General features: G+C 41.3%; 1 protein-coding gene across 3 annotated transcripts; it reads right to left on the reverse strand.

The window, feature by feature from the left end:
• Window positions 1–398: 398 nt before the first annotated feature.
• Window positions 399–27,568, reverse strand: camk1b (calcium/calmodulin-dependent protein kinase Ib). 3 transcript variants are annotated; one of them, XM_052076247.1, is made up of 13 exons: window positions 27,416–27,520; window positions 24,630–24,642; window positions 21,340–21,453; window positions 9,131–9,262; window positions 7,663–7,737; window positions 6,338–6,476; window positions 5,955–6,081; window positions 5,290–5,365; window positions 4,991–5,103; window positions 4,732–4,810; window positions 3,576–3,663; window positions 3,201–3,342; window positions 399–2,219 (listed from the first exon to the last, which is right to left on the reverse strand). In XM_052076247.1, the coding sequence occupies exons 2-13, from the start codon at window positions 24,638–24,640 to the stop codon at window positions 2,119–2,121; spliced, it is 1,197 nt and encodes a 398-aa protein (XP_051932207.1). In that variant the 5' UTR covers window positions 24,641–24,642; window positions 27,416–27,520; the 3' UTR covers window positions 399–2,118. The 3 variants fall into 3 exon arrangements, with proteins under 3 accessions (XP_051932207.1, XP_051932206.1, XP_051932208.1); XM_052076246.1 differs by lacking the exon at window positions 27,416–27,520 and adding an exon at window positions 24,491–24,517; XM_052076248.1 differs by lacking the exon at window positions 24,630–24,642 and having other exon boundaries at window positions 27,416–27,568.
• Between the last annotated feature and the right edge of the window lie 387 nt (window positions 27,569–27,955).

Below are 27,955 nucleotides of genomic sequence, written 5' to 3' on the forward strand. Positions count from 1 at the left end.
TTAAAAAAAAAACACATTCAGGGTAAAAACACTCCTATGGATGACAAATCCATCTGGATAAGCAAAAAGAGTAAATCAGGAGAAAGGAGATCACCTTCACACTAATATTTCCATTTATCCCCATGAAGAGCATTTCTAATGCTGGAATTGAAAGCAGTAACATTTGCAATAATAGTGTGTATGTTCAACCCTGTTGTATTAAAAAAAAAAGAGAAAAAAAGAAAATATCCTACCACAGCAAGTTCAGTGGTGAGGGAATGGCTACATAGTTATGCATGTCATTATCATTTGCTTCATTGACCGGGAATGTTCGATTTTCTTTCTTTTGGCGGGGAGTTTTGGCTCAATTTACAAACAAGGGACACTATATGGTCATAAAATATTTTTTTTGAGGGTGGGGGTGGGGTGCATTTGGGATAATCAGTGGATTAATTGACTGTTAAGAATTCTGCTTGAAACAGACTCAACCAAAAGTGAGACAGCACGCTGCTGTTGATTGAGTCTCGACTAGCTTTTGGTCTGAAGAACAATAACGTGACATCATCCTGCACAACACAACACTGGCATGACAACAAGAGCTCAGAACATCAGAGCGCTTTGAAAAAAAAAGAATTCCATGTTATATTTCCCCTTTGTCAATCAAGTCAATTTCAGAATACATAAGCGAAGTTCACTTTTGGAAACGCTGTAAAATACAGTCGACATTTTACAGTTCACTGTCCAAAAACACGGCCACGTTACCTTACTTGACAGAAATGCTGAATAAAGCGATAGCATTTTCATTTGAAGCAACATCATTAAGTTTTTCGGCACGGTTTCTCACTAGTTCCCTCCAGCGCTGACCTCACGGTGACTACTCACAACGGATTTGCACGCTGCCACATCAGGCGGATATTTTTGGCGCATTTAAACATCTCGAAGAATAATGTGCATTAAAACTCCTCATAAGGAGCGCATTCAATACCTAGCCACTCACATTACAGGATTCACGACAACACCAGAGAGTGGTGAGGAAATAAAAAATAATGACGCATATTGACATTCTTCAATGTACGAGAAGTTGTTTTTTTTAAAAGGCTCCAAATAAAGAACGAGGGGCAAAAAAAGATGACGTATGTTGACAGTACACATTGCTAGATGCATACAGTATATGTATTCTTTTGCACCCATACTTCTATCTTCAGGCTCGCGTAACTTTAACTGTCTGATTACAATTCACCTGGATTTTAAATAAAAAACGGTCAAACTGGCGTAGTTGTAGCGAATATAGAAAATAATCAAAAATGTAACACATGAAGACTGTGCAGATAGACACACTTGAGAAGCTCCCGCCCAAAATAAATCGTTCACACTGTAAACCCTAAAGGCACCATAGACAAAGTTCCCTGTGCTCACCTGGTTCAAGAGCTTGAAAGAAGCCAAAGGGGAAGGAAGCCTTTGCCACAGTTGCATGGAAACACCACATTTACACGCACGCACGCGCACATTTATACATAAAAATCTCATAAAAGGCTACATAGGGACGGATGGAGTTTTGCATAAAGGTCACAGAGTGTCTCAAAGCAGACAGATCTGTGTTCACTCTGCAGTACTATTACCGGTAAATTGGACTCTGTTACATTCAAAAGATTTCAAAAAGATATCGGAAAGGCTTTTGTCAATGTCAACCCATCCTCCGCAAACAACAAAAAGAGGGCATATTTTAAAGTTAAAACATGCTCAGGGGTTCTCTCTTCAGATCATGCACAAATAACACAAAACAAATTGCAACAACAGCAAACGGAGGCTGCGTCCAAATAATAGTCTCGGCTCTGTCCTGCATTGGAAAGAAACAGTCCTCCTCTCTTTACTTTGAATTCTCGTAGCCCAAACTACCCGTCCAGTCTGACAACTAGTCATCATAATAATCAATCACCCCATTTTCTGAATCTGAATCTCCTTGCTTCCCAGACTGGACAGACTTGCTCCCCCTGCAGGCGAGAGGTCAAAACGATACCTCATTCCGAACCAGACATGAAGGGGCGTGAGGGAGTCACAGCCTCTGGTTTCACCGAGGGGGTTTAAAATGGCAAAAAAAAAAATCACTGGGGTAGACGAGGCAGTGAGGCACCACACGGATCACACCCGGCTGGTCGGGTGGCAGCGGTAGGTACAGCTGGACAGAGGGTCCATGCCGTCCCCATCCAGTGCCTGGGAGCACCCTGCCTCCCCACAAGACTCTAAAAGAAAATAGACATCAAGTAAAATAAAAACACTTGCTCTTGGTAAATCAATTAATAAGGCGGTAGAACCACATAAACAGCAGCTCAAAAAGTACTGGATTGATAATAATGAGGAAAAAAGTGTAATTATACTGGTACAGTACATCAAAAATCAATGATGAAACATTACTTTAAGGCAATGGTCCCCAACACGGTCCGGCACCAAACGACCCGGTCCGCGAAAGTTAGATTCTTTCCGTTTTATTCGTTTCTGAATCTGAAAATGATTTATTTTGAAAAATTACCGGATTCTCTGTTATATCCGTCTACAGTATGCCACTTTTGATGCAAGTCAATGCGCGCTTCCTGGTCACGTGATAGGTTACTGCTAAAATCAACCCCAGGAGCTAGCAAAATGAGCAAAAAAACCCCAAACGTCTTTGGGAAGGGGAAAAGGCCCAGCCAGGAGACAGAAGAGGAGCCTACGACTTTGAAGAAAAAAGAAGCTACATTTAATAGACTGTATCAGGAGTCCTACTTAAAATAAGGATTTATCTCAATGGGAGATTCCCACGCACCAAGCCCACTTTGCATAATATGCTGCGATGGTTAGTCGTATTTTTCTTGCACTTTTTATTTGCATTTAAATGTTACAATAGCGACGTGAGAGTGTTGCGGCCAGATAGGGCGTTCTTCGGGGTCATGATTCGTGTTTATTATTATGTTTAGAAAATACCACAGCTTTCATGCAGCTCATATCATATTATTTTCTTGTAATGAAGGACGGTCCCTGAAAATATTGTCTGACATTAAACCGGTCCACGGGGCAAAAAAGGTTGAGGGCCGTTGCTTTTAAGGGGTTTAAATGTTCTCCATACATTTTTTAGGGCGACATACTATTTTTAAAAACTAAAAAGTGGCCTTTTATTGTGGGCAGTCTAAGGCACATCTGTGTAACAGAAAAAGATAGAGAGGACAAAGAGGGTGTAAACCAGACACCTTCATGTTGAGGGTCCTCTCCTGGGATCAGCAGGTGAGCCCGGCACGGGCTCGTCAGGGTTGCTTGGTTGGGTCCTTCATTGTTGGTGCCCAGCTGAAGACGCCTCATGTGGCGGACCACCGCTGTAGCGTTGAATGCTTGCTGAGGAGAGACATGAACAGAAGAGCCACTTTCAGGCTGGCTCCTGTGTATGAGCTGCTATTCAGACTCAATGGACAACCGCTTCAGGACACCAGAGTAAAGCGTTTGCTATGACCTCCTCCAATCAACGGGCAAGACCTTTGGAATTCGACTGCTGGAATTTTTGCGTGACACATACAGTATAAAGACATACAATCAATGATGATTATAAAGAGATAGAGAAAATGTCTTACCTTCCATTTACTTTTGGCAAAGTTTTTCTTGATCTGTGCACTGACAGACTCATGGATGTTCTTGTCGAGCGCAGTGTCTCCTGCAATCCTGAAATGAAGAGATATATCAGTGCGTGCGCGCATGTCTGTGCGTGTGTGTCTAATCACAGACTTTGGAACACTTCCCATTCATAATTCACCATTCATTATTTCACTTTTTTTTCTGTTGAACCTATTCTCAACTATTTATTGAAAGGTTCACTTATTGTAGTATACAGGCACATATTTTTGTGCTCTTTCTGTAATGTCCAAAGACACCACAAGCTGGCACCAAAGCCCTAGCTAATAATCCAATTTCCCTCACAGGATGAATACAGTATCAATTTATCCATCCATCCATCCATCCATCCATCCATCCATCCATCCATCGACTACGGTATATCCGAATAATGACTTGTTTATTAATTCTCATCAATTCTAAACTAGACTCAGAAATTACTCACAAATGTACTTATTCATCATAAAATCTAGGCCGGATTAGTCGAGCACTATCGCTATCAATCTGTTCTATGAATGCTAACAAGGACATAAACAGGTTCATTGGACCTTCTGTCATCTTGCGGAAGAGTATTTCAGTGCCCTGCCTGTCACTATCCGTTGGTGGCATCGATAGACAACCAAAGAACGCATTTCATGCCGTAAATAAATAATTTTCGGGGGCTACTTAAGTGAAAACTGGATAATTTCCCATTGCACGCCTGAAGACATAAAGAGCCAAGTTGAATTCTGTTTGCAAGTCAAACCAGCAGCACCTCCTGCTGCATAGAAACAATCTCCAAAATGTTGTGTGTCTGTGTCAATGTTTATAGGTTTACTAATTTTATCCAGCATACCTCGGTTCGAGACACTTCTTTGCTCATCAGTTTTCTTTTCTTTTAAGCTCCAGATTCACTTGACATGCGCGTGATTGTAATGAACTGGTAACAATCCTAACACTCTACTGTGTTGATACAAATACAGTCCCCTGCACGGCCTCGAAGAAACACCTCACCCTATCTGAATTTCTGTAACTCACCAGGCAAAATCTGAAGTTCCTCACATTATGAAGGATACATTTGAAATACATATACAATGTCTTAATGCTAAAGTAATAGGAAGATGAGGTTACAACAAGTACCATGGGTGCTGCAGGGCCTGCTCACAGGTGTAACGTATATTGGGCTCTTTCTCCATCAAGTGGACTATGAAGTCTTTAGCTGTCAAGATAAAAACAAAAGACTTTACACTTCAGGATTTCTCTGATGCCACCACACCAATGCTGTTGACAGTTTCTGGTGGGGATATTCGCTCAGGTATCTGAGGACTGCTATCAGATGCTGTGTAGCAGCTTCCTCCTCAAATCAAAACATTTTTTTTTAAATGCAGTCGTAAATTACCCGAATCTGAGATGTCGTCCCAGTAGGGCGAATCAAATTCGTATTCTGCCTTCAGGATCTGCTCAAAGAGTTTGGAGTCGTTCTCGTCGTAAAATGGTGGGTAACCACACAACCTGAGAGTTGATAAGTCAAGTCAAGTCAACAGTATTTATAGAGCATGTTCAAACATCCATCACTGCATACAAAGTGCTGTACATGGAGCGATTTAACATGCACAATAAATGAACAGCTGGGGCGTAAAGACACAACTGGTTCCAAAAAACAACAAAAAAACGGCTAATAGATGGCTGCGTACTCACAGAATGTAGGCGATGACTCCAATGGACCAGCAGTCGACTGCTTTACTGTAAGGCTTCTGGGCCAGAACCTCAGGCGCTGCAATGAAGATGATTAATTATTATGACGAATCACATTTTTTTCCCACTTTCTGTGTTACCATAGAACCATATATGGAGCATATAGTGATTGAAGTAGTACAAACGTTTCTGTCCTGGTTGATCAGTACAATATGGTTCAAGCAAAAATAAACCGTCATCAATAATAACAAAGGTGAGACATGAGGTCACCATAGATAATCATATTTTTGAAAAAATATTCTTCATTTTGAATGGTTAGCTTACTTTTAAACTTGTATGACAGTACAAGTTGATCCAAGTTGAAGCACCTTCAGCCCATCTGTGTTTGCTTTCCTTATGTGTCAGCAAAGGGCAGGTTATTGTTTTATTTAATTTTACTATACGGCATTGAATTTATTTCTACACTGTCATGGCATGTAATATTGTTAAAAAGTTACATACAGTACAGTTTGTATGAGTGTATGCATTTCGTTCGTAATTTGCCTTTTTTTTTTAATACAATGTGTTACTCTGCCTAGGTGCGGGTGTTTTAATAAATCATGAACGACGTTTAGAATAAAAAAGCATTTTTGTATCTTGCTATTTCAGAATGTGGGCAACTTGTTTACCGACATATCCGGGAGTTCCGCAGGCTGTGGACATCACACTGCCAGAGCCTTCAATTTTAGACAGCCCGAAGTCGCTGATCATGATTTTGGAGTCTTCCTCCATGCTGTAGTAAAGCAGATTCTCTGGCTGTGATGCAAAGCAGACACGTAGAACAATTCATTGAGTCACTCTTGTCCTGAATACATTAATAGAAAACTCAGCTCGCTGGCCACAATGCATGATTTGAAATCCCAGTCGAGGACAGATGTAAAATCCAGGATGACAATTAAAAAGAACCCCCCCAAAAAAACCATGTATTTTCATGCTGCAATCAATTCAAGGACACACTTTTCAGTTCCACGTTAAACAATAAAAAAAAAAAAAAAAAGAAAAAAAGACAAACCTTGAGGTCTCGATGCACGATTCCCATGTCATGGAGGTATTTGACAGCATCCAGAATCTGCTGAATGAGTTTACTAGCATCTTTCTCTGTGTAGAAGCCCTTCTCTATGATGCGGTCAAACAATTCCCCACCAGACACCCTGAATGGACCAAAGAAACAAACCCACATTTTTGGATGCCACAACGATGTGGTAACATCTTCTTAGAAAGACACTTTATATGTGGGTATGTATGTATGTCTGTACCTACTTACCTACCTACCTACCTACCTACCTACCTACCTACCTACCTACCTATCAATCTATATTTGCCACTGATTAAAATAATACATTTGAAAGGTTAAAAAAAAAGAATATGTCGCTACTACAAAATGGCCACTAGATGGAGACACGGTTTTGCTTGCAGAGTAGTAGCTCCTTAAAGCTATTCACTAGCATCTCCAAACGTCCTACGAAGTACCCAAACGTTCAATATGTGAACACTTTTCTGAAGAACAGCTTACACATCTGTAGATCTGTTTATTATTGTTTGATAATGTCCCTGTTACACAGCCATTCCAACCTGTTGTTATACCGCCCGTCCACAAGGTGTCGCGGGAGCTCTATGATTGATATACTACACGAGTAAGCCTGTAACACGTTCTTGGTGCTGCTGGAGTAAAACAACTTTCAAGCACATAAAACGACTGGTTTCTTCAGATCATAACTACAACTTCTGTTGTTGTTACACTCCTAGCCACACTTTCACCCTTTCATGCACCCTGTAACCCGATAGCGTGGTAAGCTGCCCACTGTCGTAACCGCTGTCCCTGAAACGGTTAATAAAAGCGTTAATAGTGTTAATTGGCTCTATTCAGTTAACATAGTTAGATTTGTCACTGTGCAATCAGGTCATGCTTAAATTGTTATGAGGCCTCACAGATATTATCTTACAAGGGAGTAAAATGACCTCAAGTGAAAAAAGAAATGTATCTCCTCACCCTCCATTTCTGCCTTTATCATGATTGACACCTGTGATTTTGACTTCTCGCATAAATTGCGTGCAGTTTCTGGAGGCTAATAGAATACAATTCCTGATCTTAATCCATCTTTTCTCCCTGACATTTCCGTCACTCAGGCGGGCGACAGGCTGACGGACTGTAGATGGGAAGGCAAAACTCCCCAACAGTGTCTGCAAGTAAGCGTCGTGCGATGTGTGCCTGCGTGTGTCTGTTTACGTGCAAGCAAGGGAGTGCACTACAGCGTGTAATTAATGGCATGTGACAAGCAGTGTGTGAGAGATGGCACAAGCCGCGGGCCCCAAACTCACACGTATGTGAATACTCACAGCTGCATGACAAGGTACAGGTGTGATTTACTCTCAAATATTTCTTCCAGAGTCACAATGTTGGCATGTTTTATCCTGAAAGGAAAGAGTCAAAGTTAATTATAAAACAAACAACAACAAAAAAAAGCAAAATATTGTGCTGAAGAGCGACACCTGATTTTTTTTTTTGTAATGGGCCAAAGGAGTCAAAATGTGTATGTTAAATAGAATTCCTATAAACTCTCAAAATAACATTATTTTGATTAATAAAACAATAATTCACTATTTTCTCAATTTATATATAAATGAAATGCATTAAACAACTGTCACGCAAGCCAGTGACAAAGCCAAATCCCACAACCCCATTTATTGGTCAAACCCGGTGTGTATCATTAATGTGATCAAATTCTTTTTTTTAATGATATCTTTAAACTGTGAGTGCCCGATTGACGTGAAGGACACAGCTGTACCAGAGCTATGCGCCACTCTAAACTCGTGGCGGATTACAGCGCTGACTCGAACAATGCGGCTTCATTCATCTGCTTAGCTGAGCGCAGAAAGATTGATGGACCCTCGGAAGGATAGATGTCGGATTAAAGGCGCCTAGCGCTTGGACACGTGCAAGCGGGTGCGTGCAAGCTCCATCGTGTACATCCACACCCACATAGACATTTAAACACGCCGTGTTTGTGTGCGGCTGTTTTATGTGTTTGTGTGGGCGAGAGATGTGGCGTCGGTGAGGCTGACACTGGTCACGGTGACTGGAGGAAAGGGGGAGCACGAAAGGCTGGTGAGTCATCTGCTGACCCCTGCCAACACCCGTGGCTCTCGCGGGCCATCAGAGAGTTCAAGTCAGCAAATTAGAGAAGAGTAGTGCCGTGGCTTCACCCACATTACACAAATTGAACCCCCATTTGTTTTAGTATGTAGAACGAAACTGTGATTTTTGGTAAAGACTTCATTTATTGTCATATTTTTAAATGACCTCGACTCATTGGAAGCTGCTTTTGTGAAATGCATATTTAGGTTTCAAAAGATGTATTATTTCCCCACTTGATGAGTTTGGAGGGGTTGGGGGGTGGAGTAATCAAATCAGTGAATGTGTATACATGGAGTTTCATGGGGCAAACTTCTTTACATCGATTTGCTCCATTTGGTCCAAATTGTAACAGAATCACTTTCTAACCCCCACCTGTATCCCCTCAGCCATCTGTACTTTGACTCCTTGAGTTGTATGTCTGCTGTAACCCAGGCAACAACAGCTCTAAAAATAACTTGGGAACAAATGCAGAAATGCCATTTTCACAGCGGTCTGTAATTCTTTCTACATTCGCAAGAAAGTATGTTTCAAACACTCAAGTAAAATAGCTCAAATAGACCTTTGTGCCTTTGTGTTAGTCTTACACCACATTGAACTTCGAGTGTGGGACCTGCCATGGGAATTGAATGTAAAGAGCTTATCAAACCCAAATTATTGAAGCCCACTTACTTGTGCAGCACTGCGATTTCATTCTCGATGCTGTTCTCCTTGCCTTCTAACGCCTTCTTAGGGATGCATTTGATGGCCACCAACCTTTGGGTCCTTTTCTCCTCTGCCAAGACCACCTCAGAGAAGGCTCCCCTGAAACACCCCAAAGCACGTCGATGATTAAATTATTAGATGAACGACGTACTGAATATACAGTACGGCTGACTGATTGCGTAAGTGTCAAATCACAAGTCCTCCTCTGAGTACATAAGTGAAATTGACAAACTGGTACACTCACGGTTGATATCAGGGATTTTGGGGCCTGTTAAAAAAATACTTGAGCCCCACCATTTCAATGCCACAAATTTAAAATGCTATTTTCTATGGCCCCTGTCAGTCGCAAGTCCAGAAAATTGCCCCGAGACCATTCATCATGAACAGACACAGAATATCTATCAATGTAGCACGACGAAAAACTGCACAGATTGAAGTTGGACAGATAACACTGCAGAAATGTTGCCCTACAATGACATGTTGAAGTGCACCCACCGGATTTGTTTCCTCTCTCTGCTGCATAGTAGCCACGACACATTCTTTCTGTACATGTTCGCTTCCTGAGGAAAGCAACGGAAACAAACGCCGTTTTCCCATGACCCACCGAAATCCAGGGGCACACAGCCCTGGTGGCGTTTGTGGCACAGTTCCGAGCTTCAGACTAAAAGACAGATATTGTATTTCATGGAAATTGAGCAAGCAGTCTTTTTCAGAATGATTGCATTTCTTTAGGTTCCCTGGATAATACCATCACACAAACTTCACGTTTCCCATCGCCAATGAAAACCACAAAGTAAGATTTACGGACTCCGCTTGCTGACAGAAGTCTGCGGCCATTTTCTGACCACAACAACAATCACCACAGGCCCCATGGTCACATCAACTAAAGTCAAAGGGCTACAGAAAGGTCGTTCATTTTGGCACAAATCCAGCGGTTTGGAGAGTTGCTCATTCCTCCGCAGCATCTGGAGGATTGAGTTGATGTTCACCATACGCCTTCTGACAGAGCAGAGAGCTGTGGCCAAGTGTTTCGCACAAACAATGGAGCCATTTCGGAACACTGTGATTAGCTTTCTTGCTTCTACGAAAATGTTGCAAGTATTTAACATCCATCATATGGTGCGCTAATATAAGCGCAAATACCCTTCATGCATAGTTTGCCCAACAGCACAATGCTGTGGATGTGCATTACTTGTTTCTACAGTACCAATTTATGAGTAGTAATGGTCCGGGAGAGGGTGTCTAACGTAAGACTCGAAACACCCTATTACCCTGGAAACATAACTGACGAGGTGTCCGGGTTGCATTATTAGGTGTTTTCAAGTACATGGCCGTGTCAAATTTCATTTTTGGTATATGCAATGGGCCGATGAAAAATGAATGGCCGGCCACAAATGGCGCCAGAGCCATAGTTTGGAGATGGGCCCGAAGCAAGCTGCAAGAACTGCAAGATCTCTGACAAAAGGACAACATCTGTAACTATTTAGTTTTTTCTTTGGCTTTTGGGGAAGAGCCTCAACTAACTGAAGATTGCGAGACAAGAAGACTTAAGCATCATTATACACAACGTCATTTGTTATTAACGCTAAGGCAGTTTTGTTGACCTAATAACTTACAGCGGTTAACACTAGTGTGATGATTAAGAGAAAAAAATGAATGGCGTCCTCACCAAACATAGATTATTTTTAGTTTCAAAGACAAATTCACATTTTTCATGGTGTCGCATGTCCCGAATTTTTTTTTTGCAGCATTTTGGCTAACATAACATCCTTACGGTTACCACAGAGTCCATTTGATGAAAGAGCCAATGCTCACAAGGAATGAGTTTGTGATCCCACAGCGATCACATATTAAGTAAATCAAGTCATAAAAGCAGCTAGTAAGAGTAAACAAATAATATTCAGAGGTCTGATGAGCTTACTGATGTGGTGACAGTCCCATCACAATGGGAAAATAAAAAAAATGCTCCTGATTAAGTCAGTATGATCAAGACTCATACAAGCCACAGTTAAGCATTCAAATCATTTACCGGTAAGCATTTTAACCAAATAGTATATTTTAAGCACGATCCTGTTGGAGCTAAAAATTACTCTTTTTTTTAAATACAGTTCAGTTCTTTGTTTTTGAAACCTCATCCCTCTTTTTTTTTTTAACCATCTGTTCCATGCCGTGTCAAACGCCAAATTAAGTTTTTTAAATGTGGAGATTAAACAGAGAGATTTGCGTGCTAGGTGTGGTGTCATGACAAAACCAAATCACAAAGCAAATGTACCATCTGTGCCATTGAGAAGTTGGTCAAGAAGCTAACGCACACAGTCGACAAAAGTGTTGACTGCGGAAAGGTCAGAGAGACAGCGCAGGACCATCTGGTCCAATCAAAACTGAGAGAAAATTCCAACTGGGATACTGGCCGTGAAACAAAAAGACCATCTTTGCTCTGTGGGCTGCTCAAAATCACTCTCTACTCAGAGATCTCATTTAAGTATCAGCAGAACAATACATGATCTTGATTTAAAAGTTCAATTGCATTTGCATCGCAAAAATCACATGAAAACAACAACAAATGTGGTGCATGAGAAGTTAGCATGTTCTACCCGCGCCTCCTTGCATAGCCGGGAATGGTCCGAGGTATGCCTCACATCTTGCCAGAAAAGTCAGCCGAGATAAGCTTCTCATCTCATGAGGATAAGCACTCCCCAAAAAATTGGAGGAAAAATGAATTAGATTGTTGACAAAAATGAGCTGTCATTTGCTGATTCCAAACAAGGGGATGGCAAGCTGTGGTGACAGACATTAATCACACTTCCCACCTCTTCTATCACAAACATGTCGCTCCATCTGTAAATAACTAACAATTTACATGCAGACATCTGGAGTAATACATCTAACTGCATGAGTCATTCTTGCTGCGAGCACATTTGTAAATATCATTGCATATTATAAGGGTGTAAATCTGGTTTGACAGTGATAATAGCCGGCGTGACACACATCAGACGTGTGTGACCTCATTTTTCACATTGCAAAAGAGTCACTGGAGACGAGGACATCAAACTCACGTTTTAATGTAGTTATTCTGGACTTTTTTTTTTGTCTGAAAGGCCATGTACAGTGAAAATATTTTTTGCATGTAATGTTGAGACAACTCAGGGTAACTTAATGTCATACTTCATGTTCTCGATAAATTATAAACTGTCAGTCAAATATGTTCGTACGTATAGCATATGTCAACACATACCGATTGTATACTCAATCCCTCTCCTATGTCTATTTGACCCAAGTGATTATATATCTGCTTCAAGCCTACAGTGACTTGAAAATGCCCACGGGGTAGTCGTGGGAAGGGCGCTAGCTACCAGCTAGCTAGCAGGCGTTAGGACGTCGTCTTGTCCAATATGTCACTGCCTCGCTTGGTGTTGTGCCATTATCTGGGTCCACACAACAGAGACACTTCAGGAAGTGTTACCCGTTTACTAAATACAGCGGCACACAATATTTAGTCTGGGGATCCACACACGGACACACTGTCGCATGTTGGATAGGTCGGCCTGATGCGAGTGATATGACCTACTGTTTGTTTTCAAATATGCGCCAGGTTGTAACACAGTGACACTGGTGCTATTCTTGAGACTTTCTTTGGTGTTTTGCATTGTTTGCTAGCATTAGGCTAAACGGCCTGTTTAGGCAAAGTAATGTGTTTGATTAAAACAGACAAAAATGGTACATTCAAATATCCTCGTGTATAAATACAATTTGGCTTAAGTTGCCAATGAGTCATCATCATTGCTAAAAGAACATAAAGTAGCTTTAATGGGGAAAAGACTGGTCTGCCAGTAATTTTCATCTGCACTATCGCCATGACAGGCTCAAATGATACGCAAGTAAATTGAATTGTTGCAGTGATTAAATTACTCTTTTTTTCTGTTTGTATGACAGTTAGGATTCTGTACTCTGCTAAATGTAAAATTCTGTGCAACATAGTATTTGATGCACTTCCAAGGTCCATTTACAGAAGTGAGCTTACGAGGGAACAAACATTACGATACTCTAGTGCAGGGGTCTCCAACGTGGTGCCCGCGAGCACCAGGTAGCCCGTGAGGACCACACCAGTAGCCCGCCAGTGCTAGGATTGTGATTTGCTCGTAGAAATTATGATTTAAAAATGCAAACATGGGCAGTATTATAGATTCTATAGCTACCTATTTAGCTATCTAACTAGCTAGCTACAGTATACATCTAGCTAGCTAATGTTCTAATATTATTAAATGTAATTTGTACAAATGTTATTTTAGACGTGTATCAATTTAGTAGCCCTTCACACAATCAGGACACATGAAGTAGCTCTCACTCTCAAAAAGTTTGGTGACCCCTGCTCTAGTGTAATTAAGGTGGAAAACAAACAGGCTTCCATTGGGATGTCTAGTACTTAAGATTAAAGTACACGAAGAATCATTAAGTCTGTTCGCTAATATGCAGAGAGCTTGTAATGTAGGAAAGAAGGGATATAAATAATATTGATAGGGAGAGGCAGACTATGAGAAGATGTCAACCATTCAAGTGTATACTTAAAAATGTTTCAGGGATATTTTGCTGGGAGCAGATGGAGGTGCATAAGTATGTGTCTATGTTAGTGTGTGTGTGTGTGTGTGCTTGTGTGTTTTCCAGGGACTGGCGGCACGGCCATGTTGAGCTGCACTGTGCTGAGATACAGGCTTCTGTACGAATTAGGTCAGGGCATGGCTGAAGGACTGTGGGTGCCGAAAGCAGGCATGGATTTTCTGGTTTGGGGCCAGATGGGAAACGCTTTCAACTTGTGTTTACTTTTTTGGATGATAACCAATAGACTTATCGATGCTTGAGTGTGAGCATCGCGAGAAGAGATGAGCGGACAATGACAGCCACAAGCTTTATTCATTGCTTTGGCTGAGTTGTGGGATAACATATTGTCCTGTGCTTTGAAGTCCATGACACTGTTTATGCCTCATACTCTTTTAATGGGGGAAGGTCCAAGCAACATCATCCTGCAATTTAGATGCTATAAAAAGGACAGTGAAGTCAAAGTAAGGCAGAGAAAAATAGATATTCTAGTTTTGGAGTGAGGTCAGGTGTTTATCTGGGACGTCAGTGGGCCAATAATGGATTGCTGATATAAGAAAGAAGAAATATCGCATTTAACATTGGATAGAGAGACAGAGAGAGTGGGAGAGAGATGAAAAATAGATGAACGGGGACAGCTCTCATGCTGAGAGACTCATCTGCTCCATAAAGGTGTCTGCTGTTCCTTTTTAGTCACAACTACCTTGTTAACGACCACTGTGAATTCATTTGATTCAGATATCCCACACAAACAATGAATAATAAAAGGTAACAAAAATAGACCTCACGCTCAACAAACACTCACAAACATAACAAAACAAATCTTCAAGACAATTTTCTCAGCTCCTTCCACGCCTGCGTTTACACCTCAATTTAACAATCGCACAGCGTCATGTAATCCGATTGACAGTGGGTGGATCGTCAAAATTACAGATTTCCTGGAAATCTGGAAAATGATTGCTATCAGGCAAATTTAGCTCATTAACACTTGGGGACGCATCAAGTAGCATGGTGATTCCAGTCGTTGTGAAAGAAACTAATTGCCGCCACTGCTAATGTTACATTAATTTATATTTGAAGAGGCGGTAGTTGGTGTATTTAAATAGGATTAGACAAAATCGTAACGCGTTCTTAAATTAAAGACGGGTTCAATTCAATTTGGCAATACCCATAAAAAGACGATCTAACGGCACTTTTCATAGAGGCTGTTAAAGGTTGGCGTTCCTTTGACATTAGAAAAGCAACTATTGCTGCTCGAGTGTTTCTGAAGAAGTTTAACGGCATAGCGTACATGTTCATCATCAGAATGTTTGTACATTGGTTTATTCATGACCAACATGGAAGGTACTCCAGACATCTCTTCATGGAAAACTATTTTGTTTGTAAAAGAGTTCCGAGGGAGAGATGTTTCGGAGGTAAAGTGATGGGATAAATTAAGTAATAGATTGAGGTTTCTTTCAGTGGGATCTATCATTTGCAGTTTCTATACTTGTATTTGGCGTGAAAGGCTCCAGCCTTCCTGTGTGGAGTTTGCATGTTCTCCCCTTGCATGCCTGGGTTTTCTCCGGGTATCCCAGTTTCCTCCCACATTCCAAAAACATGCATGGCAGGTTAATGGAACACTCTAAATTTTCCCGAGGTGTGATTGTGAGCACGCATGGTTGTTTGCCTATGTGTGCCTTGCGATTGGCTGGCCATCAGTTCAGGGTGTACCCCACCTACTGCCCGAAGTCAGCTGGGATGATAAGCGGATTACAAAATGGATGGATGGATGTACTGTTAAATCCAGGGGGAAAAAAGTGTTAATTTCTCTAAAATTGTACGAGTTGGGATCATAAAATCCATTCTTCTCCCGCAGCATCTTTAGTACGATTTTCACACAGCCACACACAAACACAAAGCAGACTGAGTTATCGAACATTGTACTCACAGGCTGAGTGCTCTCAAAGTGCTGAATTGTTGTTGAAATCAGTGTAATAGCTGAGAGGGAGCAAGTGGAGCACAGATCGTCCCGTTGGCACGTTCCACGTCACATTCTCGTAAACATTCAGGGGAAACCCAGAAGGTCAAAGGGAGTCGCTTCCGTGAAAGCATTAATTTGGTTAACCGCTGCTTTAAAACAATAAAACCACCATTTAAGCAATTAAATAATAATTGATAAATGAGAACGCTATTTTTAAATGGTACATCCTAAATCCATTTCATGCATGCCACTTTTGAACAATTTTCACTGGTGTCAAACTCTGTAAACTTTTTTTTTTCAGAGGGCAAAACTGTGAGAACCCCACCCCCAAAAAATGTCTCGGGTTCAAAATAAGCAGATTAGCATTGCGGTTTATGAGTAAAAATTAATCAAATCATCGATTGGATAATAGATTCCAAAGATATTTGATATTTGTTTGTGCAAAACTCAAAATAATAGTTTGCATTAAATGCACACAGAGAGTGGTGCGTGCAATCACATGCATAAACTCATACACCGATACACACCCACACACGCGCATTCACGTACGCACACATCACTCAAAGCCAACAACCGAGGCCACCGTCTCCCATCCTACCAGAGTACCACAGAATGTCAGGGGCCGATCCATCATGGCTAATGATTTTAGGCGATTACATCACTCTCTCCAAATTTTCCCCTTCACTTCCTCCCATCCTGTGGGCCCCCAATGCTCTATCCCCATGCGCTTTGCAGAGTATTCTGGGCTGAATGAAGTTGCTGTCATCCAGCGAATGGCAAAAAAACCTAAGCGCATCTTCTCGAAATTAGAACGTGCACGTTTAAAATGTCAACACGGCCTGTTTGTGCAGTCGGGTAGAGAAAGCCTTAAAGCCAGTGGGAATAAAGGTAGTACTTATTGCAGCTTTCGAACTTCAGCTAGCAGAAATGTTGCACACAAACAAGAAAAGCAGGTTTTTAAAAAATGAACAGAAGATCAGAAATGCATTTTGAATGTACTGTATGTTTTGGATTAAACATGCAGCTGCACAGACGCTAATCAAATACATTGTTTTGAATCTTCCAGAATTGGCAAATTATGTCAAGGCAAACTAAACAACATGTACAATATGGAATCATATTTGGAATGATGCCATGAGAAAAACACCAGAGGGAAGCAAAAGTTCCTCTCCTAAATAACCTGTATGACTACATTGTCGACTGTGTGCCTTTTGTACTTTGATCCAAATCTTTTTGTCAGATTCATGCGAGATTGTGTTTTCAAAATTACCTGACTATTACTTGAGCCAGTGTGCATTACATCAGCCTGAACCAATTAACCATACGTGGATCAATGACTTGATCTAATATCAGAGATGTTTCACCCCTGTGAACCATGCTAGGACACTCAAGGATGCATCCTCATCAGCACACGAGGTGTCAAACCAGAAAACGGTCCGAGGTCACAGACACCCGAAAACAGGAGCGAAATAGACCGGAAAAGATTAACATAAATAATAGCAGAGAGAAAACCGAGAAGGCCAAAGAGGATTTGACTTGATTGCAGTGTAAGTGCTCTATATGTGCATTATTAATCCCCATCTGTTTTGATTACAAAACCATGCCGCCTCAACTTGGGAGTCACAACAGAAATTCCACAAATGCTGCTGAAAGACCTGAAAGACAAATGTTTTGTCAAATATTATTTAGAATAGACAACAACGGCATGAAAAACCAAGACAGAAGTTAAGAACATTTCAGTGCAGATTGGCTCATTGCATTGAAAGTTTCATTTAATTTGATTATTGTTCGAAATAAAGCTGAGATGAGATGTTCGCGCTCTATTTTCTGAAGGGCTATGCTTCGCCAGAGACACGCAATAGAATATACAATCTTCGGCGCTCTGAGATGTGTGTAATTAACTTAGTGCTCGTGTTCACGTGCTTTTATCACAGCAAGATGATTGTTCTAAAAACAGACGCGAGTCCTTGCAATATGCTTATAAAACCACAAGCGCGCCATCTATTCCTTCTCTCCTAACACACACGTGCAGTTGGGCATGCGGCGGATTATTAATAGCAAATCAAAAAACTTTGTTTCCATAGTGACTGAGTCCATTCTGGAAAGTGTCTCCAGTTGTTACCAAGACAACAATCCGGCAATAGCAAATGAAGGTGGCACAACGCTGAATGCGAGGAGCCAGGAATCTGCCCATAAACATGCTCCTCGAACCGAGCTGGTACAGGTGGAGAGCCGTGTGATGACAATGAGACAATTTTTTGATGAATGGTCCAACACGTTTGCATTTTTAAGGAGAGTATATGGGAACTATTTTCGTGCTCAGTGCAACTCTAGCACAAAGCACGGCTTAACTCTACGCATGGGTGTAGTTTTCTTTCTTTTGGTATTTTTGTCGATGCGCGCAATCAGAAACAGGTGATTGCGCCGTTGTGGGTGTGAACACAGTCGAGAGACCAGAACCCAAACTGGGACAATGGAAGTGGCTCCTCTCATTCCTTTTAAATTCAGCGCAGTAGAGGCATATGATCCATATAGCAGGAGCAGAACTGGCTTGCTGGAGTCTATGTGGTGTAGTAAATGTACACTTTGAGGACCTACTACAGTGCTGTGGTCCATAATTGTTATTTTGTATATGACATACTGGTGCCTGCCTATTCCGACCACTCAGATGACCAATTTCACTGCTTAACTTCAGACATTAAAAAAAACTTCCACAATCAATCATTTGAGTTTCCCATGCTTTATATTTGCATCACTCAAACGAGACCGAATTTCAGTTGTATCAGCTACAGCACACACAAGATAATCCTTTTGGAACAGGGATGTGGGTGTGGGTAATAACCTCAAGCAAATATCTTGAATAAACATCCTGGCATGTGACAATCAGCAAGCATGAGGAAAAAAAAATTTAGTTTCAAATACAGTATGAGTTCTAACTCGACTTTGTTGCTGGGCCAGTGCGTCAGTGTAAGACTGAGAGGTGCGACATTTAAATGGGGGCGGGGTGAGGGGGTTCTGATATGTCACTTGTAATTTGCATATCCTGTCAAATAAAGGACAGCAGGAGCTGCGAGGGTTCAGGTTTTCAGTTTTGAGAAGCGATCTCGAGCTAGTGCGGCTTCAAAGAATCGTACCTCCTGCCTGGCAGTTAAAGACAATCTGTTACTTGGTCGAGTCTCTGTTCAACTGTCTGGGTGAGAATCTCTAACAGACAGAAACCAGGATCATTTGCAAACACAAACCGAGATATACTCAGGAGGAGCTCATAAAACAGAACCAAATAACACAGTGTTGTAAAATTCTTCACCATAGCTGAACCGGCTCAAATTACAACATGTGCGAGCTTTGAAAATTTGTCCTGTACAGCTATGTAGGTCTATTCCTCACACGGATTCTACACTACGTTATTAGCTTGGCCTCTGAGACGCAGATGATGAGTTCAGAGTCTCCAAATCTCATGCAGTAGATGATCCCAGCATCCACTCCAAACAACAAGCACATGCTCACCATGGCACAGGCACACAATGTCCTCTGAAGCTAAGAGGTTTAATAGAGACTGTCATGCCCCAAGAAAAGCAAACTAGGCAAATAAGGCACGTGTGTGCGTGTGCACGCACACGCCCTCACACACACACACACACACACACACACACACACTTATCTCCCAGCAGTAATCCATGACCAAATGCTCCTCCCATACTGCAGTATTTAACCTTTCAATGTCTGTGGCAAATGATGTCATGCACAGCTAAGTGCTCAAATGAGACTGATTCGAAAATCATGAAGATCAATGTCCCAACATACATGAAGTGGCCTTACCTTCACCTCATGTCTCGCCCTACCGGCCATGAAGGCAGATGGTGACAAATGAAATTGTTTTTCATTTTTATACATGTACTGTAGTAGGGCAAAGCGATATGGCAATCCCTTAGCAAAGCCAAATTGATAAATAAAACAAACAAAAAAATGTCATACTTCAAATAAATAAAATACATATGTATAAATCTCAAAATTAAAACTCAGCACACTATGGTCTAAAATAGTGCAAATAATCATTTATAGGACTGCTGATATAAATATTTAACATGCTATTAAAATATTTGTTTATCTGATAAGGCTTCTGTATTTCATGAGTGTGTTTAAATGTTGGATCATTTTCTCTCTTGATATTTGTTAAACCGGCTGCTAATTTTCGGTTCATAGTTGATCACTCTCCGCTGTAAAATGGTTCCATCCAGACTTATGTTTAAAGTATACTGTGACAGCTAAACACTGATCGGTTGTTTCGTGAATCGACATTTTGCGATACAGTAACGATGATCATAGCTTCTCTGTCATTAACCTGTTCACTCTGGCTCAGTGTGTCACAATAACTACCGCTCATCCTTCTTTAGTGATAACGATACTTCTTAAAAGCGGAGTTTATTTCACCGCCGCGGAGGTGAGGATTAGTGACGGTGTTTAGCCGCGCTACCGAGCCAGTCGCAACCGTTAGCTGCTGAACCGCAAGTATGCATGCGACTAGCAATCCCGACGGGAATTCCCAAGCATCAGGAAAAGCAGGGAGGATGTGTGACTTTCATTAGCGGGACACACTTATGGCTGACCCCGAGAGTCAACTCAACTCATCAAAAGAGCTCGGAGCCATTTTCACCTTGAGGCAGGTACGATGACATCATCAATAAGTGTCATCTCGAAACTGCTGAATTTGGCTGGTATCACGTTTTGCCACAGCTCACAACTCAAGATCTTTCCCGTTGTTTTCGCCGGTGTTCTACGATTCTTGACAGTTCAGAGAGTTCAGAATTTTCTGCAGAGCTCCGGTTTGTTAGAAAGCATTCAGTCGTCTGCACTCTTTTGTACAGCTGAACAATCTATGGGAATTCAATGCAGCAGCCCAACCATAACCGTCATCCATGTGAAGTGTATCGTTTTTGTGTTGTAACCGATGTGTCGACTCAGCTCCAGGGAGCAGAGCTGTCATGGCTCTCTCAGAACTCTCAGTCTCTTTAAAGTAACTGCATTTCCTTAAGAGGCTTTCTCAAGTTCCATCTCCAATTATTTACAGGCCGACAGCAGAGCGACAGCCTCTAATTCTTTGTGGAGGGTTTGTTGACATTGTGTCATCACGCGGTGTCATAAACTGTACATCACAAGTTTGATTTAGTGCGCTTTCTTTTTAACGACTGCCGAGATGTGAATTTGCTGCAAAGCTAACAAAACCAAACTATTTGGTGTAAAATAATTTGGAGGACAACAGCATTGCATTAAAAAGTTCTATTGATGCCAATTTTAATGTGACTATTTAATCTTTAGAGAAAGTTTCGAAAAAAAAATGTCATGCGTGGCTAGATGAGAGTAGAATATTTTAAATTTCCCTGAGATATGAAAAAAGTTTTGAATTTGATTCAGTCCAGATTGAGACAGACAGTGACATGATCTATGAGCAGGCAGAAGAGACCATGTGAATTCTACCAATCTCAACATATAGAAACATTGAGATGGCAAACATACTCTGTCTGACGTGGAACACTATCAATATTACAGTATAAACTCTAAAAATGAAATATTTAAGCTAAGAAGAAGAACCCCCCACCACGCCCCACAAAGCCACACTTACGTTCCAAGGATATCTTTGAAGTCATAATGTTCCTTCACATCCGATGTTTTCTTCTTCCAGCTATGGCAGTCGTCACCCAGCGGCATCTTCTTGTTGTTTCGGTCAGAAACGATACTGTCGACGAACAAGAGGAACAGGGGGGAAAAATGATCATTCTTCTCCAAACTGTTAACATATCACAAGTGAAAATACAGTCCTGGATTTCCAAAAAACTTCCAAGTAGTTTTTTGAGATTGTGAAGCAACCATGGAGGTATTCGATTGTGACTGTGACTCAGGTTCACACATGAGGTCATCTTCTTTTATTCATGTGACATCATCAGTCCCATGAAATAGATGCGTTGATGTTACCTGTAGCCACATCAACGTTACATAGCCGACTTGCCACTGAATGCATATCTGCAGCAGCAGCTGCGGCGCAAGTTATGCAGTGAACAAGGTAACCAAGGAGACTACCAATGATGATGGTGATGGCTAAATCTGCAGATGTGTGAGCAATAATTCCGAACTGAAATCAGACGACATTTTAGAACCAATAATTGCAATGGATGAGAGGCATCACAGATATCCGATCTAGAAATTTCTCTTTCCAATTTGCCTCCGGATAGAAACATGTTCCATGTTCCATGGCTCAAGAGGCATTCTGCTGTTGTTTTGCCAATAGTTTGATTTTTGTGGCTTGTTGTCCTGGGTTTGTATTAGCCCAGTTAGCATATATCGGAGGGCACAGTTCCTGCAGTGGAATAATGAAGTCTATAATGTTGTACAGCAGAACATCCAAAGTGGAAACATCCCAGCGGTTGCAAAGCTTGAAAGAGGCATTGAACCCTGGGGGGGTTTATGGTTGCTCTGCATCAAGACAACTCTCACTTCAAATCTTGCACGTCTTCATCATATCTTAGGAGACTTCAGCTCAGTGAGCACCTAAAGAATTAACTATCCATCCATCTATTTTCTTATCCGCTTATCCTCGCAAGGAGCCTATCCCAGCTGTCTTCGGGGTACACCCTGAACTGGTCGCCATCCAATCGAAGGGCACACATAGACAAACAACCATCCGCGCTCACAACTAGGGACAATTTTGAGTGATCAATCAGCCTGCCATGCATGTTTTTGGAACGTGGGAGGAAACCGGTGTACCCGGAGAAAACCCACGCGGGCAAGGGGAAATGTGCAAACTCCTCACAGGAAGGCTGGGGCCAGAATTGAACCCTGCACCTCTGCACTGTGAGGCAGGCGCACTTTCTAACCGTGCTGCCCCAGGATCAACTATGTTCACTGAAAATCAAGAAGTCGGCATTCATGGTCTTAAAAACAAAAAGATGATGGTGGTCTTCTTATCTTTATTCAGACATGTTATTATTGCCATATTGGAAATTATAGCATACAAGGCGGGGATGGGGGCGCAGTCCTACACTGGGTTAATAAGCAAACTTCAGATCACTTTTTTCAAGGTTAACGTGTAAACGGCTAATGATTTGTTTGGGATTTTATTGGATTCGGATGTCTGTGCCCATCATACTATTTGAGCGAGTGTAATCACAGAGCACCAAGCTGCCAGAGACATCATCATCATCTAAACCCACAAAGTATCTCGAACTCAAGACCTGGCAGACTAAAATAGCCCAGTTCATATCAGCGTGCCTCACGCTGCCTCTGTTCCTACTGCCAGCAAGCACTTCCCTGTCAGGCCATATAAGATGATGTAACATTGTGCTTGTTGCAGTGAAATAGCCTCGTAAATCACCTCCAATTACCTCAGAGTCACTTTTCTATACCGGTGGAATTGTGTGAATATGAGCGGTGATTAAGGCAAAGCTACGTTCTATTATCTGGCAGTGGACATGAGTTGGATACATTCTAGCGCAGGTTTCCATAGCATATACTTCACGTGTCTGTCACGCACACATCGGGTGGCCCTCTTTGCCGCCTTTGCCAGGAGCTTTTTATGTGTCGCCATAGAATCCTAAACGGAGCAGCAATGGTATTTGAGAGTCCAAATTGCTTTAGTCTCTCACAGCAGGTGGCAGCTGAGATGCAAATCATTTGGTCATTTTTTTGGACGGATGCAGGATGCTCGGTTCTATACAACCACACGAGTGTTTTCTTGACACATTATGAATTTTCGATAAGTCACCTGAGACAACAATGTCGCAATCGGTAATTGTTATTTGTGACCAGGAAGGTCTGTCGGAAGTATTGAAACAATATTCATTCACACACAGGATATTTTGTAAGCATACACACCCATTTTTCATGTCGTGACAGGAGTTGCAATGTTTTGCTTCTCAACAGAGAAATCCAGGTTTGATAAGCATTTAAGATAACTGGACAAGGAAACAAGTGCAAGGAAGTTTCTCCAATGAAATATGCCATGTGAAAATCTGAAATTTTTGCCCTAACGACAAAAGGGGAAGCAGTCAAAGTAGAGTATGTAACATGTGAATGTGTACAATGTCCCTCAAACTCACGGCTGTGGTGTCCTTAAGCAAGGTGTGCCATTTGTTTGTTCGTGCGGATGAAGCACAGATTGTTCTTTCTTTCTATTTATTTATTTGTATCTTTTCATTGGCAACTCGTTCTAGAGATATGACTACAAATGCAGTTCCAAAGTAATATATATCACACACTGATTGTTTAGCCCTGTTTTAATTTGTTTGTTTTTCCATCCCAAAGGGCTTTGCGCCGGTTGGGGGCAAAGTGCTTGAAAAAAAAAATTCTGCAATGTCAGACAAGACTTTACAGTCACATCATCTGATGATGTCATCACTCTACTTCTGCTTTTCCCGATGCCACTGCGTTAGAAAAAAAAAAAAGCAAGTTGGTTCACTTTTTCGTGTGTAAGTTCTTAGAATCCACTGACAGTTGCGAGACAGGAAACCCAGAAAAAGAGGAACCGGCATCCAACAGAGGACTTTTTCTGAAATGGAACTGTCACATTTTTAACTTTTATTTTGAAATCTGTTGAACTCTATTTCAATGGTATCTTAAAAAAAAGTTATAAAAAGCGCTGTTGGATAAGAGTAGACAGCAGACTCCAATCAATACCTAGAGCAAACCGAAAATGGAATATGTTTCAAAATGCAGGAAAGAAGAGGAGAGACACATGCGGGCACCATAAGAGAATTAATCACGTCCTGTGGTAACATGACCTTTGGGCCGTGGGTGGAGTCACGTTGCTTGCAATCAGGGAAAACTTGAGGTCAGAAGATCCACAATAGCAAGTCCAACATACACAACATGCAACACACAGCCTTGTTGCGGGTGGACAAAGAGAGTCACTGTACTCACTGGTTTCCCATTCCTGTGATGAGCATGGACAGAAGAGACAAACACACATAGACAATAACAAGAACACTATGACGCATGCCCTGTTTGACCGTGGACATAATTACGCACTTTACGTCACAAATATACAAAGCAAATATTAAAAAGCCAACTTGCGCGGATGTCTCTTTAACCAAGTACAAATGTTGATCCAGGCGCACCTGAATATCTCGACAAACTATTATGGCACATCACCAAACTGCAAGGGAGTCTGCTGCCAAGTTTCAAGCATACCTTAGTTCTAATGAGTTGCTTCTTGGAAGATACACTTTACTGGAAGTTAAATAGCTGTTTTAAAATTTCCAAGAGGTTAACATCCTCATTCAGCGTCTCTGTGAGTTCACACCCTTCATTACATCTCGACATGTTTTGACATCTCGGCTCAAATGTTCCATACTGTATGTATAATGGAAAATACATCAAAAGCCATGTTGAAGTTATCAGACAGTGTTGAAAAACAGTCCAACATTTAGCCGGATAACAGGAATGTTTCACACGACTGCGCAATAATCTGCATGTACATACAAGTTTACGCAACAAAAATCACAGTACAATCGCAGCTTTCTGATTTTGCGTGTTACAAACTACTTGGTCAGCTTTTTGGCTAGCCAAATTTTCTTTTAAGTGTGAGGTTCAGATTCGCCGCCCCTCAAGGAAAGTGAAGAACAAAAGGAAAAGCACAGTCACCAATGCACATTCATCCATTTATTGAATGGGACAGTCAAAGACAAATGTGAAAATGAAAACACTCGCAAGGAGCATGAAAGCATGGAGATGTTAACAGCGAACCGACCACAAGGCAAACTGTCAACCAGACTGACTCCATCTTCATGATGTCACTCACTAGGCCAACCCCCTTAAAGGCATACATCCACACACAAACACTATAGTGTGTATGTGTGTGTGCGTGTACATTTATTTGGGGAGCTAGAACATTCATAAATATGTGAACAGCAGGCATCAAACAATCTGAATCAATATATTTTAATTTTTAGTCAGCTCATTGGGATGTACAGCTATGGGCACACGAACGAACGAGGGTTGGGGGTGGTCTCAGAGTGTCCACTATATTGTACAGATACGCTACCACCATTGTCAAGATTCTAGTGTGCAATAGTGCGTGATATTTGAAAGGAATGGAAGGAACCGCTTTAGCCACGATTTAAGACGGCTGTGACCACTACCACTGCGGCGCAGCCCTCGCTCTCAGATCCACTGGCCTGCATTCATCTGCTAAATTACCAACATCGGCTCTCACCCGCATCCACAGGAGTGTTACGCCACATACTGCACATGATTTATGCTGGTCACGATAATAGAGCCAGAGGTGTGTGGTGTGCTTTTTCTTTTGCTATTTGCCAACTGTTATTCATTCATTATCTCATCATACCACAACAACCTCACGTTTGCTCACAAGATCTCAATTCAGCCAGTGTCAAAGGATTAACCAAGTGCACTTGGCTGTTTTCTTCTTTGGTGTTGTTTAAAAAACAACAACAACAGCTCCAAAAATAATGTGTCATTAACGGGAGTTTGAATAGAGAAGAGTTTACACCAGAAGTTACATGAAAAAATAAAAATCACATTAAACGTGTCACTTCCAATCAGTGAGGTTGACTAGCAAGCCACTTAGCTGCACATCGTGTAGGCGCCGCGACTTGTTACCAAAGAATGTTTTCAAGATTAACAGTATATCAGTAGTTCACTTCTTTTTACACTTGTCTGGTTAGTTAAAGCATTACGTGGATGCTAGTAAAGGTTTTATAGGGGTGAAAGTTAGCATGGATCGATCCACTTTACATGACATGATGATCTGGGTTAATTTTTAAGATTCCACACTAATATTCTCTACTTTAGTTAAATGTTTCTTACTGGCAGCATTCTTGATTTTATTGGAGATTTCTTTCTTATAAAGGCATTGAATTGTTGTTCCAAACCTGTTCTGTAATAACCACTTGACTTGGACTAATCGCATGATGCTGAAAATTAAGTATTTGATTCTGACATTTTTATTGCACTATTACTTGAATGGTTTAGGACACCTACGTTGAAATGTAAACAGTGATCTTTCGGTTTCTGTTCTGCAAAAATAAATATTTAAATAAGAAGTAAGAATAAAATTAAAAAAAAAAAACAACCTAATGCAGCAACAACGTCGTATCGGGTAGACGAAGTCATTACGGTGCAAAATATTCACCAAATATTTACTTTATAACAGTGGCAAACATGAAATGGTTCAGTGCAAACACAGAAGTACTGGCATGGATTTCCTGTTTGTTCGCTTGTCACTCTTGTCAACAGCGCAGCGCCAGTGGTCTCTACATGTCAAATTCTTGCGCCGCTTATCCAAAATGCAAATCTGCTTTATGATAAAGATTGATTGATAAATGATTAATTGATCAAATAAGCGCAGGTGGGTAAGAAGGGGGTAGGAAGGTGTGGGAGATCGGGAGGAAAGTAAAATAAAGGATACTTGAGGTCGCGTTTAAGTAATAGTAGTAGAATAAACACGCCGGGTCATGTTCACGGCGAAACCATAAACATCAGATTTCAGGGTTAATACAGCTACTAACAGAATGGAATGTGTGCGAGGGCGACGTGCAAAACCCAGTGCAACAGTCCATTCGTTTAATCCAAATATTAAAAAGAAACCAACACAAGGCTTAATCGAGAATAAATGTCAAGAAATGAACACGTGACATTTTCGCAGCCCACAAGAGTCTAAAAGTATCGGCGGTAGTCCGTCCTACCTGCGGCGTGACAGCGAGAGGGGTCCGGTGTACGAGCTCAGCGCGCGTCTATCCACCAAGCAGCCGCCTCGCCCACCGCTTACCTCTCGCAGCCGAAGGGCGGAGCTACTCACGAGGGGGTGGCGATAGTTACGCGCCAATCTGCGGTGGATCTGAGACTGGACCACCTGTTATTTTTATGATGCTAGCCAGGTGGAACGTGAGATCGAAAGTAGTCTCCATGGCATGTTTTGTGTCGTATTTCGATTGAAAAAATGTCTTCATTTTTTTCCTAGCTCATCATTGGAAAAAAACGTTTTAATGGTTGCTATTAAGTTTGACCTACAGAAGCTTGCAGAATACGGATTTTTTACTTTGCTTTGTCATTTATAGGTATGACGTTTCAGAATAAAATCCACCCGTTTCTGCACCAACACATTATTATTATTGTTGTTATTATTATTGGCCTTGGCTTGTCAGAGTAGAATCAACTTTTTTTCTGCACAACACCTAATTATTATTATTATTGTTATTATTGTGTTTTTGTTATTTATTTTTATT

This window comes from Hippocampus zosterae, chromosome 9 (assembly GCF_025434085.1).
Source record: "Hippocampus zosterae strain Florida chromosome 9, ASM2543408v3, whole genome shotgun sequence".
NCBI classification, from domain to species: Eukaryota; Metazoa; Chordata; class Actinopteri; order Syngnathiformes; family Syngnathidae; genus Hippocampus; species Hippocampus zosterae.